We start from the raw sequence: 13,926 nt of genomic DNA, 5'->3' as shown, positions 1-13,926 counted from the left end.
CACCCCTTCGAATAAATGTTTAGTCTCACATAAAAATAACTCTTAGATATCAAACAAAAGGTAACATCTTTATTAATTTTACCATTCTAAGCACACAACTTCTATCTAGTAATCTAAAGCTAATTAGTGCAAGCACATCACATGAACTAGACGGTGTCCTTTCAATTGTCTTTTTCTTTTTCTTTTTTTTCTTTTTCAAGTTCACACAGTACCCCTTCAAATGGATGTTTAGTCAATAACTCTTAGATCTCAAACAAAGGGTAACATCTTTATTACTTTTACCAAGTATAAGATAATGATGGCTATATCTTCTGATTTTGACATCATATAGAAGATTCTTAATGTTTTGGAAGGCAATTCTTCTCGATTCTTCTCAACTTTTTTTTTTTTTTTTTCTCTGTTTTTGGATTGATTTGACATCACTAATACTCAATTCAGTTCAAAAGTTTTCAACCCAACTAATAAAAAACATTAATAAATTTTTTTTTAAAATAATATATTATATATGTGGTGGTTGGACCACCCCTAAGACTCTCGGGGTGGCCGATCCACCCCCCAGTGGCTGGATTGGCCACCCCCATCAAACTAGGGGTGGCAGCGGCTGGGGGTGGCTCAACCACTCCCGACTGGTTTTCGAGGGTGGCTGAGTCACCCCCGTCAAACGAAGGGTGGCTCCATTAGTTTTGAGGGTGGCCGATCCATCCTCTAGCATTTTTAGTGGCCATCCCCATCAGTTTTGGGCCGTGGCCGATCCACCCCTTGGGGTGGCTTGGCCACCCCCAAGTGGTTTTTCGAGGGATGGCTCAGTCACCCCCGCCTGTTTCCGGGGTGGCTGATCCACCCCAAAACCGTTATTGGGGATAGCTCGGCCACCCCTAGGGGTGGTTCAAAACCACTCCAAAATTTTTTATTCTTTTCTTTTTTTCTTTTTTTCTTTTTAATTTTTAATTTAATTTTTTATTATTAAATTTTATATTTTTTAAACAACCCAAACAAAATCTCAACTCTTTTTTCTCATTGATATTCACAATTTTGAGTTAAGTTAATTAAAATAGAAAGAAAAAAAAAAATCGCACACCCAAACAAGTATGGCAAAAGTTTTAGAAAAAAGAAAATTAAATACATTTTTTTTTTTTTTTTTTTTTTGTCATGTGCATTTTTTTAAAATTTTCTTTTATGGGCAAAAACTCCAATGGCAGTTTGGAGTGGACATTACAAATTACTTGGAAGTTAGATGGTCCCACTGCCTTCCCTTTCTCCTTATATAAATGTGAAAAATAAAACTAGATTCCAAACACACCTAGAATGGGGTTAAACAGGTGTATGCCAATATAATGCGGAATTAAACAAAATAGAAACATTCAACAACCGCCAACAATATATGAAAAGCAATAAAGCAATTGGACAAGTATTTTGATGACAAAGTAGAAACATTTTGAAGAACTCTTGAAAAGTAAAATCATCCAGGACAGCCAAACACGATAAATCAATCTCCTATAGAAGAATAAGGATTGCAAGAAGGTTATATTTACAAAACCTTTAAAGTTAACACTCTTTTGCATAAGACAAGTGACCCACTTGAATTCTACCGCAGTAGACCTCCCCTAAATGTCTAGAACAATTCTCCTACTTGATCTCCTTTACCGGAACTTTGATAGGCTTCAAATGTTGTTGATCAACGGTTTTTTCATAACTAATACTCAAAGAGAGAAAAAACATTGATGCTCTAGAGATCTAAAAATATCTCTTAACCACTAAATTCTAGGTTAGAATCCCTTTCAAAATTTGTGCTTAGAAGTCCCCTTAAATAGACTTAAAGAAACCTTAATTCTAATTGGAATAGGATTACAACACAATTTAAGTCAGCATCCAGACAAGGGTCAAGGTTGTTCGTACGCAACTAGGTTGGACCTAATAAATCGGATTTTCACGATGCGACTCGTCCATATGCACTCCAGACGAGCTTATAGAAGAACATCTCGGTGGGTCATCACTGGACCTCTCGTCTGTACGCCCTTTAGATGCCACTGCAGATGAGCGTCTTAGTGGGTCTTCACTAGACATCTCGTCCGTATGCTCTTTAGATGAGCTTCTTAGTGGCTCTCCATAACATGACTCGTTAGGACGTACTGCAGGCAAGATTGTAGACGAGCTTCTTGGCGATTCCACTATGATCCTTTCATCCAATATATGAATTGCAGACATAGAAAGCAAACAAGCTTCTTGGTTGTGCTTCAAAACTTCAACATACAATTTAGTCTTCAAACTAACTTGTATCCAAAATTATTTTATCACTGAATTAGCCAATTAAAAAACCTAACAAAATGCATTGTTCCTGCCTTTCCTTGGTAGAACTTTTGGAATTTCTCACCTTATGTAAGTACTTTCCTATAGTCTAGCAGCACTTTGGCCCTGGGGTAGACCGCATTAGCTCAAACGAGTGGCTAGAACTGCCCATTCTTCCTCCTTTTTTTATTATTTTTTTCCCTCATTTTTTTTTTTTTTTTTTTTTGTTAAGGCATATATGACACGTGACAGATTTTGATTGGTTTGATGTTGAATTATGTTAGTTTCATGGACAGAAGATGGACGGAGGTACCATCTCCATATTTACCTATATGAGAGGTACTATCTATAATACAAAATAAAATATAGGTGAAAAAAAAATAAAGTCATTAAAACCCAATGACTAAAAAGGCATTTAACCCTTTTTTTTTTTTTTTTTTTAAAAAAAAAAGGGGAAATCATTCCGGTCTCATTAATTGATGAAAGATCATGAGTATAAAGCTCTTACATCATAGAACAAAAACTCTGAGAAAATCATAGTTGAAGTTACAAGGTTACAATTGATAGATACATACATAACAATCTGACATTTAAGACCTACCTATGACATCAAAATCCGCTAACCCATGACTAATTTTCAGTTGTAACAACAGGTCTACTCTAGACAGTCTCAATCCGATACATAGGTAGTAACATCCTCCTGCCGAAACTCATCCTCCTTGACTTGCAAGCTAGGAAATTATTAACATCTTCAATCAAATAGGCCAGGACCACAAAATACAAGGAAAACGAAAAAAACAAGGAAAAATAAGAAAAACACAAAAGCCCACAAAACACAACTGGAGGAAGACTGTCGGATGATTTTGGCCAGAGTGCGAAAAAATCACGCCCAGGCATGTGCGAGTCACGATCCGTCGCAGGGTTGCCGAAATCAGAAGCGGTAGGTGCAGTTGGAAGCAGGCGGGGCCGGTGTGCATGGAGGAGGGGCGCGTGTCTAGGTGGGTCTGACGAAGGGACGTAGATCGAGTTTTGAACAGTCCGATCCAAGAGCCCCATCAACCCCGAAAAAAGACACGACAGATATGGTGGACGACACACTCGGCACGGTGGCGCTTGAACCTGTAATAAAAGAAAAGTAAGCAAAAAGAAAATGAGGGGAGGGGGAAGGAAAGAGTAGGGGAAGGGAGGGGGGTTCCCCATTTGTGCAGCGCTAGGTCTTCTTATTTAACCCTTGATTTTAGTAAGCCTGAAAAGTTTAGAAAAACAACATTTACCTTAGCACTAATGACAAAATTTTCATCCAAATCGAGTTGCAAAAATATTTTCAACTCATTTTATTAAATTAACATATGTTTTTTATACTTATATATATATATATATATATATATATATATATATATATATATATATATATATTCTGTTAATCTTAAATAGAGACAAGGTTGGTAGGATCATGGCCCCACCAGCCCCAAAAATTATTTTTAGCCTAAAAATTTGTTAAACATAAACCTTTTAGGTTTTTTTTTTTTTTTTTTTTTTTTTTTTTCGGCCTCTCAAAAAGAGTTTTAATACAGTCTGACCCCTAAAATTAAATTTTTAGATTTGCCTGTATGAGAATCACATTTTTTAAATACATGTGTTAGTTTAATAGGTTAAGATAAAAGAGAAGTTTCTCCTTTTTTTGAAATCACTTCAAAATTTTCAGTAGTATTGTCTAAAATACCAAATATAAAGTTGCAATTCTTTATTTTAGCTATATATATATATATAAAGAGAAATAATTCCTCACAGAAAGTATAGAAGAGAATATATATATTCTCTTCTATACTTTCTGTGAAGAATTATTTTTTTTTTAATCTCTTTTTTTAATATTATATCTCACTATTTCCTCCAGCACTCTTCCTCTTGCTTCTGGTTAACAAGAGAATCTAAGAGCCCAAATTTCATGTCATTCTCAATAAGCCTCTCTCTCCGTCTCTGTTTATCGATTTATGACAAATCAAACTGGTGTATCATTCTTCACGAAATATGATTAGAAAATAACTTGTTAATAAGAGGATTTTAAAGAAGTTGTTGGAGCTTCTTTTAAGATTAAAGCCAATGCGACACATGCTAAAAGTGTTATTGGATGTGGGTGTTACTTGAGCTGAAATTTTTTAAGCATTTATTGATTTTTTTTTTTTTTCCCTACTAAAAAAGATAGGAGTGGGCAACCATATTGGCTATTTTACTTGAGCGTGACAATTGTAGCGTCTACTTGTTATTGGAAACCGCAAATGAATAGTGTAGACGGTGGAAACTCCAATCCTTAAGTCCGATTGAGCTCTTACCTCAACCAGTTTCATCAAAATATCAATTAGAATCAATGCGACTAATACTAATCAGATTTAAAGATTTTGATTGCGATAATCAAACCCTCGTCCTAGTACTTGGCCGAGCCACATGAAGATTTTTTAAATGCCACTAATTAGTATGATAATAACCATTTATTGAAGTTGATCTACGAATAAGGAAACTTCATCCTGATTTAGTATTACAAACGGACTATTTATAAGGAATTAAATTTAAATCGTGGAAAAATCTGCCAAAATCCTCTAAGTTTTAGTATTAATTATAAATGGACTGTTAATAAGGATTTTACAATATGTTCGTGGGAAAAGTTTCTTTGTTTTTTGTTTTTAACTTTTTTTTTCATGATTTTTTTTTTTTTTTAGAAAACTACAAATTTCTTTGAAAAAAAAGAGGTAAAAACATGGATACATCTAGAGGAAAGTGAGACCGGCGAGGCAACTCACACAAACAGGAAAGTGAAGTGAATCTAAAACGAGGAGTTGAGAATAAAGGCATGGCATTTCTCAGGTCAGTGGCCACAACAACCACTGCCATAGCAGCCTCGGCTCTCCCTGCAGCCATTGCTTTCTCCTCTCTCTCTTCCTCTCAATCTTCTCAGGTCCCCAAAACCAAAAACCTCTCCCTCCTCTCCTTCGCACCAAACCCAACCCCAACTCGCTTTGGCCTCGTCAAGAATTTCGCTGACAAACCCTCGGTTCTCCACATGGACGCCCCTACATCTGACACCAAAGCCACCTCTCAGGTTCGCTATTCCTTGCATCCCATTTCTTCTTTTACTTTCTATATTAATGGGTTTCAATCAGATTTTTAAAATTGCTTAATTTTTGAATCCTCAGGGTGATGCTGTCTTGCCAGAGCTGCTGGTATGGGTTTTTTTATTTTTATTTTTTATTTTTATTATTTTTATCTGACTCTTTTTGTTTTCATATAAGTACGATATTGGTCCTGGTATTTGTTGATTTTCTTTCATAGATTTTCTATTTATTTTGTTTTCTTGGGGATTGAGATGGTTATTCATATTGGCTTTTTTCTTTTAGATGATATGAAATTGGTTTGCTCTGCTGAGTTAAATGTTTGAGTTGGTGTAAGGAAACCTTATATTTTCTTATCTTAATAGGCTGTAATTGCAGATTCTGATTATCTTTCCTTAATAAGCTGAAACCCAAGAATTTCTTTGCTGAATAAGCATCATTTTCTTCTATACATTGGGTGTAGATGCCGTATGGCAATTCGTTGAAGAAGGATTTCAGTCAATTGCTATAAGCAATTTGTGTTGCAATTTTTTTCTCTGACATGGTGATGAAAATTAAGCGATTATGCTGTATTATATTGGAAGTCTTAAACTTTGGTATTGATTTGGTATCAGACAGAGTACATGGTGGATATGAAATGTGAGGGTTGTGTCAACGCTGTCAAGAATAAGTTACAGACCGTTAATGGTAGGTAATATGAACTAGTATTTAATTTTCTTGATAGGTTTCTTGTTTTGGGTTTCCTCTTCATCTTATTCAGAGGTTTATGATATGTTCTTTGATCTTCTGGTGAATTAATTATAGGGATAAAAAATGTTGAGGTGGACTTAAGCAATCAAGTGGTGAGGATTCTTGGTTCAACGCCTGTGAAGACCATGACTGAAGCTTTAGAGCAGACGGGGCGAAAAGCCCGACTAATTGGGCAAGGGGTTCCAGAAGGTTGCAACTCTAATTTTAGTTGAGGAATTTTATTTTATTTTATTTTATTTTTTTCGCTTCTTGATTTGAATGCTGCTGCTTCGTGTGTCATTCTTTTTGTTAATCATTTAGCTGGGCATGTTAACTATCTCATGCTTCATCTTCTGCCTTCTAATGCCTTTTCTCCACCTTAAGAAAGGTACCTTGTTTCCTTTAACTTTAAAAGTGGAAGTAAATCTCCGTTAAAAAGGCACCTTATACTGTATCCTTTCATCATGAACACATAGCAACTAATAGCCTGCTTTTTTTATCTGCAATGGTTTTTGGTTGTTTTATCAAGACAATTCACCGGCAATTTTAATTCTAGTTTCCTACCGTTGCAGGACGAACTTGCACTTCAGAAGTGATACTATATTAATTTCTCTTTGTTATGGTCTTTGGTTGTCTTCTCAAAAAATAATTAGGTTTCTGAATTATTTATCCTTGCTCTTACAGATTTCTTAATTTCTGCTGCTGTTGCGGAATTCAAAGGTCCAGAGATTTTTGGCGTGGCTCGCCTGGCTCAGGTAAATATGGAATTGGCTAGGATTGAAGCCAACTTTAGTGGGTTGTCTCCTGGAAAACATGGTTGGTCTATTAATGAATTTGGAGATCTGACAAGAGGTGCAGCAAGCACTGGAAAAGTGTTTAATCCAGTAAACGAAGGAAAAGCAGAAAAGGTTTTCTCTCTATTCTTTTTTTCCATTCTTCCCAACATTTGCCTTCTCTAAATTGTTCTATAATTTTATGATCATAACCAAGCAGTGGTAAGTGCTAATCTCACTTTTCCAACCATCAAATGACTGATAATATTGGCTTTAACTGATTGTTTTGTTTGGCTAGTGCATATAGCTTAATGGCTAGAACTATATCATACTATGTAAACAGCACAATTGTCTGTCTGCGGATGATGAGGAGTTAACTATGATATTTGTGAATATGTTAATTTACTGGTTTTTGTAGAAGTATTGCATTTTCAGTTTTTTTCTTTTACTGATAGATAATAAATGTTCCTGTTCAGAAAACAAAAATTATGGAGTTATGTTGGATTCATAAGTTTTGAATGATAATCATAATGTACTTTTAAATGTCACCACTTAATGATGTAGCTTAGGCCGTGTGAGGCCTTTAAACTAGACAGTGTGTTGCACAGTTCATATTCATTCATATCTTTGGGGAAATATGCTAATCAGTCAGGCCCTATGCTCGTAAAGAGCTATTCTTACGTACTTTAGATTTAAATACTTGATTGATTAAAGAGTTATGCTGTGACAGCTACCCATACACTAGACACGACAAAAGGCACCACTATAATTTATCCTCTTTTCCCCATATTTTGTGCTCTTTGGAGATGCTATTGAAGTAAAGCAATCAGTAACAATTGAAGACGAGTGTACTGCTGAATTTGCTTAGGATTTGGGAGCTTCAATCTAGACCTCGTTGGTAATAGATGGCCTTCCAAAGATTGAAAATGTTCTAAATAGCCCATTCGCTTATCTTGTTTACTGCAATGTAAAACGAGTAAATCTGCAAGTATTGAGTACGATAAAATCTAACCCTAACCCTAACTTACCAAAAAGAAGAAAATTTTACATCCTCAACTAACCAAATACAATAGAACCTATTGCCCAATTTAATAATGATGACAAAATCCCCCTCTTTATAATCATGTTATGATTGCATTTGTAATTGATGTTGCTCATTATTTTCAGCCGCTTGGCGACCTGGGAACATTATCTGCTGATGAGAAAGGTGAGGCCATCTTCTCAGGCATCAAAGAGAATCTGAGGATTGCTGATCTCATTGGGCGATCTATAGTGATATATGGAACTGAAGATAAATCAGATCCAGGCGTAACAGCTGCAGTAGTTGCTAGAAGTGCCGGGGTTGGTGAGAACTACAAAAAGATCTGTACTTGTGATGGAACCACCATATGGGAATCAAGTGACACAGATTTTGCAATCAGCAAGGTTTGATATCACAAGTAAAACCCTGCACATACTTAAGCTAAATATCATAGGCGCCAAATACTCCTGGTGAAGAGATTGTAGTTTTCATAATCTTGTGTGTTCTAATAATTCGAAGTTGTCTGTAAGAAACAGACAGCATTACATCTAATAAATGAGAAGAGCACAAGCCCTCTTCATGTGTAATCTCAGTTATGGAAGCAAGCACCCCTGAAATAGGGCTATGCCACATTCACGCTTGGTGTACTTGGATTCTAGAGCTTGTTTACTTCGAAAGTTTGTTGACCTTATCTTCTTTCCCCTTTTCTTAGGTTGTTAAAATTAGGGTTTGAACAATTCCGCTCGATAGCCGACTACTCGGCACTGCCTCTGTCAAGACAGCATTGGCTACAATTTATACTGCCTCATCAAATTCAATGGAGGACTACAAGTGAGATCGTGAGATCCTAGACCCCCTCAAAAGCAGCTGAACTCAAAAGGCATGGTACACAGTCGGAGCTTTTGATATTTGGGTCGGTCAGGTTGCAATTCTAGTGCGTTGAGTGTGTTTGAGCGATTGAATTATGTAACCTTGATAATTCTTCTGCAAGATACACTCTCAAGTAGAGGTGAAACATAGTTTGACCAAAAAGAAAAACATGTTGTGGGAATCTCTACCGGAAAGAAGAATAAGAATATCAAAAGATGGAACAGAATTTTTCTGCCATATTGACGAAATGAGAGGCTACAATTACAGAATTCCATTCTCCATCCTTTATATCCATTCAGGGGAAACTGTTTATATATTCATTCCGCGGGAACTTTAACCCACCTCGCTTAAGACTTAAGAAATGATCATTCATTTGACAACAACAATGTTTTGCAAGTGATAGTTAATCGGCAGAGCAAATCATTCCATAAACCAGAAGCTGGTGAGTACTCCAACGCCACATGAAAAGTTCAGCGGCTTCTTTTTCTCTGTTCAGTAAAGGAAAAGGTAAAGGGAAACGTTACAACAAAAGAAAACAAAGGGGTGGGCAACTATTTGGAATATGTTAAAAACCATTTGAAATAGGTTAATGAATGGCCCTGCCCATTGGATTGACTGCTGGAACTAGCAGTTTGAGGGGAACACCTACTGCAGCAACCGAAAAGTAGAACCACAGCACGAAAATAAGCACCGATGAGAAGCACTGTCCTTGCGTCCGATAAAAGATATAAGCACTTGGGTCTTCATTGAGGTAGTAGACCTTCTCTCTTGGCCATTTCGTAGAGAGTAATGGCCATTAGAACCTTTGAATCGGCTGTCATGCGCCATAGGTTTTTATAGGGAATCACACGAACCTTAATCAGCTCACCATGGTCACGAAGCCCTGTTTCTTTTCCTTGGAGTTGCATGATAGTCTCTTTATCCACATGCCCTCTGTACAGAAACAGGCTAATTTCTTCATCGCAACCTCCCTAGCCATGAATAAAGAAAGTGAAAATAATAAACTGAATTCGAGAGGCCAATTTCTTCATTTTCTTCAAGATGTCATAACATATATTCAGAGTTCTAACCTGACCTCAACCACTTGCAAACCATACATAAATCTGACTCACTCCAGTTGATATTAACCTGGGATCACATGCTCCTAAATCTTAACATCCAATGCTTTTCCTACTCATTTATTTAGGGATTTTTTTGGGTCCGTAAACACTGTTCTTGCTATTACAAAATAGAAAACATGCAACTCACTTATTATTCATGATGTAGTTGATGTTACGAATAATAACTTATTTAAACCAGACGATTTTCTTGTTCTTTTTGCTTCTACTAACTAGGTGTTTTCTTTTGTATACTTGTGTAACTAGGATGCCTTACGCTTTTAATGACATTTCGATTACTTATCAAAAATAAACTTGACATTAGTTTCCCTTATTGAACATGACCTTAAGTGTATCTATCAAAAACAAAAGAGATGGCCTCCTTGGTACTCTTCTCTAGATTGAACACTACTCTATGCACACGCTCTTAAGCAATGATTCCTGGACTTTCTACGCTTGGAATGCCAATAAACTCACTTATTTTTAGAATTATTTTACATAATTAACAGTATCCAACCCCCAATCACACTTTTTGTTAGGTAAGTAACCTTCATTGGCACTTTTCTAACAAGTCAATCTTGAAATCCTTGTTTCTATGTGCACTAATTCCTCAAACCCAAACTTGCATCAGAACAATGAACATCACCAACTTACCGGAGAAGGAAAGGCTCTGCATCCAGTGGATGGATCCAGGAAGGCTGTGAGATCAACCATGTCTTCTAGATTTAAGTGTATACCAGTCTCCTCCTCAACCTGTCATAATCAGAAGATTAAAATCATACATTTAAAACTTTGCAAAACTAGTAGATGTGTGACAATATAGATCACTTGATATGCTAGAGATTACATGCACAGGAAAAAAAAAAAGGATAAGATAGATGCACAGACACACATGCACATTATAATACATGTATTCTGTGCAAGAGAGAGAGAGAGAGAGAGAGCGACCTCTTGAGCTGCAGTGCCAACAAAATCACCCTTGTCATCATCCAACATTCCAGCAGGCAATTCCAAAATAAGCCTCCCAATAGGGACCCTAACCTTATACATGTAAGAACTTCCAATAAGGTCTGGGTTGAGTAGCAGTGTAGTGCTCATCTCAGACCAATTTCTAATATATATAATAATATTTATGTTTTCAATAAATTTTAGGTAAGGCTTCATAAAGAATAGTGTACAACAGGAAAAAAAAAAAAAAAAAAAAAAACAAAACAAGAAACAACCTGTTCAGTAAGAACAGCATAAGTCTCACCGTCTGACTCTGACTCCAAGAGGATCAGTATGGCTACAGCCGGTCCTCGTGCAAATACAATACCTGGAACCTAAGTGCATTTTTATTTCAAAACAGAAAGAGAGGACGAAGCATTAGATGCACAGTATGAAAATTGCTACAAAAGATGAGATATATATTTCCCAAGGCACGGCATATGAGCATCACTGAGGCCATTCTGTTAGACACTAGGTAGTGATAAAACAAGGGGCACAAAAAACTCGAAATGAACATAGATGAATATAACTTAAATAAATGAACCCAATTAATTTAGATTCAGAACAGTACATGGAGATGATTAAATACCTTTTTTCCAGTTTCCTTATCAAAAATGTCTGCTTTGAACTTGAGAAACCCGATGCGCTCTCCAAACATATCTACTCCCTGGTACCAACAAAAAAATATTAGAAAATACATTATACAGTCTCCAATATGACTGTTATAACAATAAGAATAAAATAATGATGGAAATCGCAATCTCAGTGACTTATCTAATGCATCAAAAGATAATAACAAATCTCTAGTGATGATTCAGTAGAAGTTAATACTGGAATGTTACAAATTAGGATTCACATATACATACATTCCTACATACCTATCTGTGTATGAATCTGTATGAGGATTACTACCTGGATAAGTACACGTTTCAGAGACATGGCATTGTCAGCTAAAATTCCAGTTTCACTCTGCAAGTTCCTTAACCACTGCTTGAACAAGGAGGAATTAATAGCAGTCCTGCAAAACCAGGTACCATCAAAGTAAGACCAAAAGGCCAATCATGAATTAAGGTTCTGTTTGTTGGTACTTATGTGAAAAGTGATTTTGAGTCCCAAAAAGCAATTTTGGAAAAATTGTCAAATTGGCACTTCCTCAAAAACTAGTTTTGTCATCCAAAGTATTTGAATATCAATTAAATTAAATGATTAAATTCATTTTTTTCATGTTAATTTAAACTTTTTGGATAATTGATGATTTAAAATAATATCAAAGCAGAAAATGTCCCATTTAAGTTAAATATTTCACGTGCCAGCTACTTAAAATGGAAAATCTACACCCCCACACAAGCACAAAATTTTTCTCGTTTGGGATAACCAGTCATTTTGCACAAATCACTTCTGCTAATAGGTACCAAAGACTCACTAAATCAGACAAATGAGCCAAATTCCAAGTTCATCCTTCGAAAGTTATCAGTATTCTCTCCCAACAACAGCCAGTCCAAAGAAAAGCACTACACAAACCATTTTCACGGAAAATGATTCCACTAACATTTTCCCAGAAAGTATATTTTTGTTTTTGGAAACTTAGTAATAAAACAAAGCTTCAAGACACAGCTTATCATATCTATTGCAGCTAGTTTCCCCTAAAAGTTGTTCAAAACCGAAACAAGAATTAAGTTTTATGTTGGAAAGGCATCATGAACGTGAATGGTTAGTATAACACAATTGGGTCGAAAACCATTATCTTAACCTTTCTTTTGAGTTGAGTTGAGGGTGTTCCAATACGTTACATCATGGGTTTTGCCGAAAAGATTATAGTTAATCTTCCCAACAGAAACAAACAGAGCCTTACCAAATTTTTCATAGTGTTCTAAGAAAATATTATTCGATCTGCAATAAGTAATTATGGAACAAAAAGAAGAAGAAGTGTAACTCGCCTGAACTCGGACTCGGAGATGCCAGGCGCGGCGACGATCTGGACGGGTTCAGCGAGTTGAATCGGGAGGGTGATGGAGTGAGTCAGTGGCGACGACTCGGCGGACATTTGGCAAGAGAGGGGTCTCCACCGGTGAGTGTGAATTAGAGTGAGGGTTGAGGAAAGGGAAAGTCTTTTGGAGAGCGTGTGCAGAGGCATCGACGCTTGAAGAACATGCGTCATTTTGCGTGAGTTGGGAGCGCTTTGCGTGCACGTGGATTGCTGTGTTTTGTTGGACCTGTTGGGGGATGTTTGGCCTTTGGAGGAAGGGGAGACTGCGGAGATAATCTTTGAGTTATTGGAAGGCTCGCCCCATTTTATTAGTAGAAAGAGAAATGCTATACAAATTCTTAGCCCAATGGTTTGTGGAATGAGTATTCCAAATGCTATACAAATTATTGGAAATAGAAGTTGGAATAAAATAATTATTCTAATTTTTTAGTTTACTAACAACACATTTCATAATTAGAATTGAGCAAATTACCAAAAAGTCTATGATTTCTAATCTTTCCAAAAAAAAAAAAAGGTTGAAGGTGTGGTGACCGCGCCACCCCTAGAGCCTAGAGGGCCTTGCCGGTCTACCATGAGGTTTTAGGGGTACGGAAAAGCGATTAATAACCACTAACTGCTTACCCTCATATATAATAATATAAATATATATTTTATATTTCATATTAAAAGTATAACATTAAAACAACGTTGTTTGGTAGTTTTGGTGTTAAACACTAAAACGGTGTCGTTTTAATGTTATATTAGTGATAGGGTTTTATCATATTCATTATTTTCGGGAACACTTTGACCTAAAATTATTTAAATAAGCCCAAAAAATAGGCACAATGAAGGTCCAAAACACCTTAAAAATCTCAAAAGCCTATATAAAAAAAAGTGATTATAAAACCGCTGGTTATTGGTTTGAATAACCACTAACCGCCTAAGCGAAGCTGTTGCGGTTATTAAATTCAATAACCGCTTCTACACTCCTAATGATTGGATATTTCGCAGTTTGATGTAATTTTCTCGAGTCATGAAATAATATTACTAGGCCGATCTGACCCTATATGGGTCCGCATCCCAAAGGGGTTGC

At 36.2% G+C, this 13,926-nt stretch overlaps 2 protein-coding genes across 4 annotated transcripts; one reads left to right on the top strand and one right to left on the bottom strand.

Annotated features, from left to right (window-relative positions):
* The first annotated feature begins 5,059 nt into the window (after positions 1 to 5,059).
* CCS (copper chaperone for SOD1) lies at positions 5,060 to 9,032 on the top strand. Its single transcript, XM_059585138.2, has 6 exons — positions 5,060 to 5,380; positions 5,475 to 5,501; positions 6,005 to 6,077; positions 6,195 to 6,329; positions 6,804 to 7,027; positions 8,060 to 9,032. The coding sequence occupies exons 1-6, from the start codon at positions 5,132 to 5,134 to the stop codon at positions 8,321 to 8,323; spliced, it is 972 nt and encodes a 323-aa protein (XP_059441121.1). The 5' UTR covers positions 5,060 to 5,131; the 3' UTR covers positions 8,324 to 9,032.
* A 105-nt stretch (positions 9,033 to 9,137) lies between these two features.
* Positions 9,138 to 13,126, bottom strand: NUDX14 (nudix hydrolase homolog 14). 3 transcript variants are annotated; one of them, XM_059585139.2, is made up of 7 exons: positions 12,805 to 13,126; positions 11,780 to 11,885; positions 11,457 to 11,534; positions 11,104 to 11,202; positions 10,829 to 10,921; positions 10,535 to 10,633; positions 9,138 to 9,754 (listed from the first exon to the last, which is right to left on the bottom strand). In XM_059585139.2, exons 1-7 carry the CDS (start codon positions 13,023 to 13,025, stop codon positions 9,527 to 9,529), a joined length of 924 nt encoding a protein of 307 aa, XP_059441122.1. In that variant the 5' UTR covers positions 13,026 to 13,126; the 3' UTR covers positions 9,138 to 9,526. The 3 variants fall into 3 exon arrangements, with proteins under 3 accessions (XP_059441122.1, XP_088370564.1, XP_059441125.2); XM_088514438.1 differs by having other exon boundaries at positions 10,829 to 10,916; positions 11,133 to 11,204; positions 11,458 to 11,534; XM_059585142.2 differs by lacking the exon at positions 11,104 to 11,202.
* Between the last annotated feature and the right edge of the window lie 800 nt (positions 13,127 to 13,926).

The sequence above is a fragment of the Corylus avellana genome, chromosome 3 (assembly GCF_965113065.1).
Source record: "Corylus avellana chromosome 3, dhCorAvel1.hap1.2, whole genome shotgun sequence".
NCBI lineage: Eukaryota > Viridiplantae > Streptophyta > Magnoliopsida > Fagales > Betulaceae > Corylus > Corylus avellana.
Note: the sequence above shows the minus strand (reverse complement) of the source record. Positions and strands in the feature narration are given on the sequence as shown.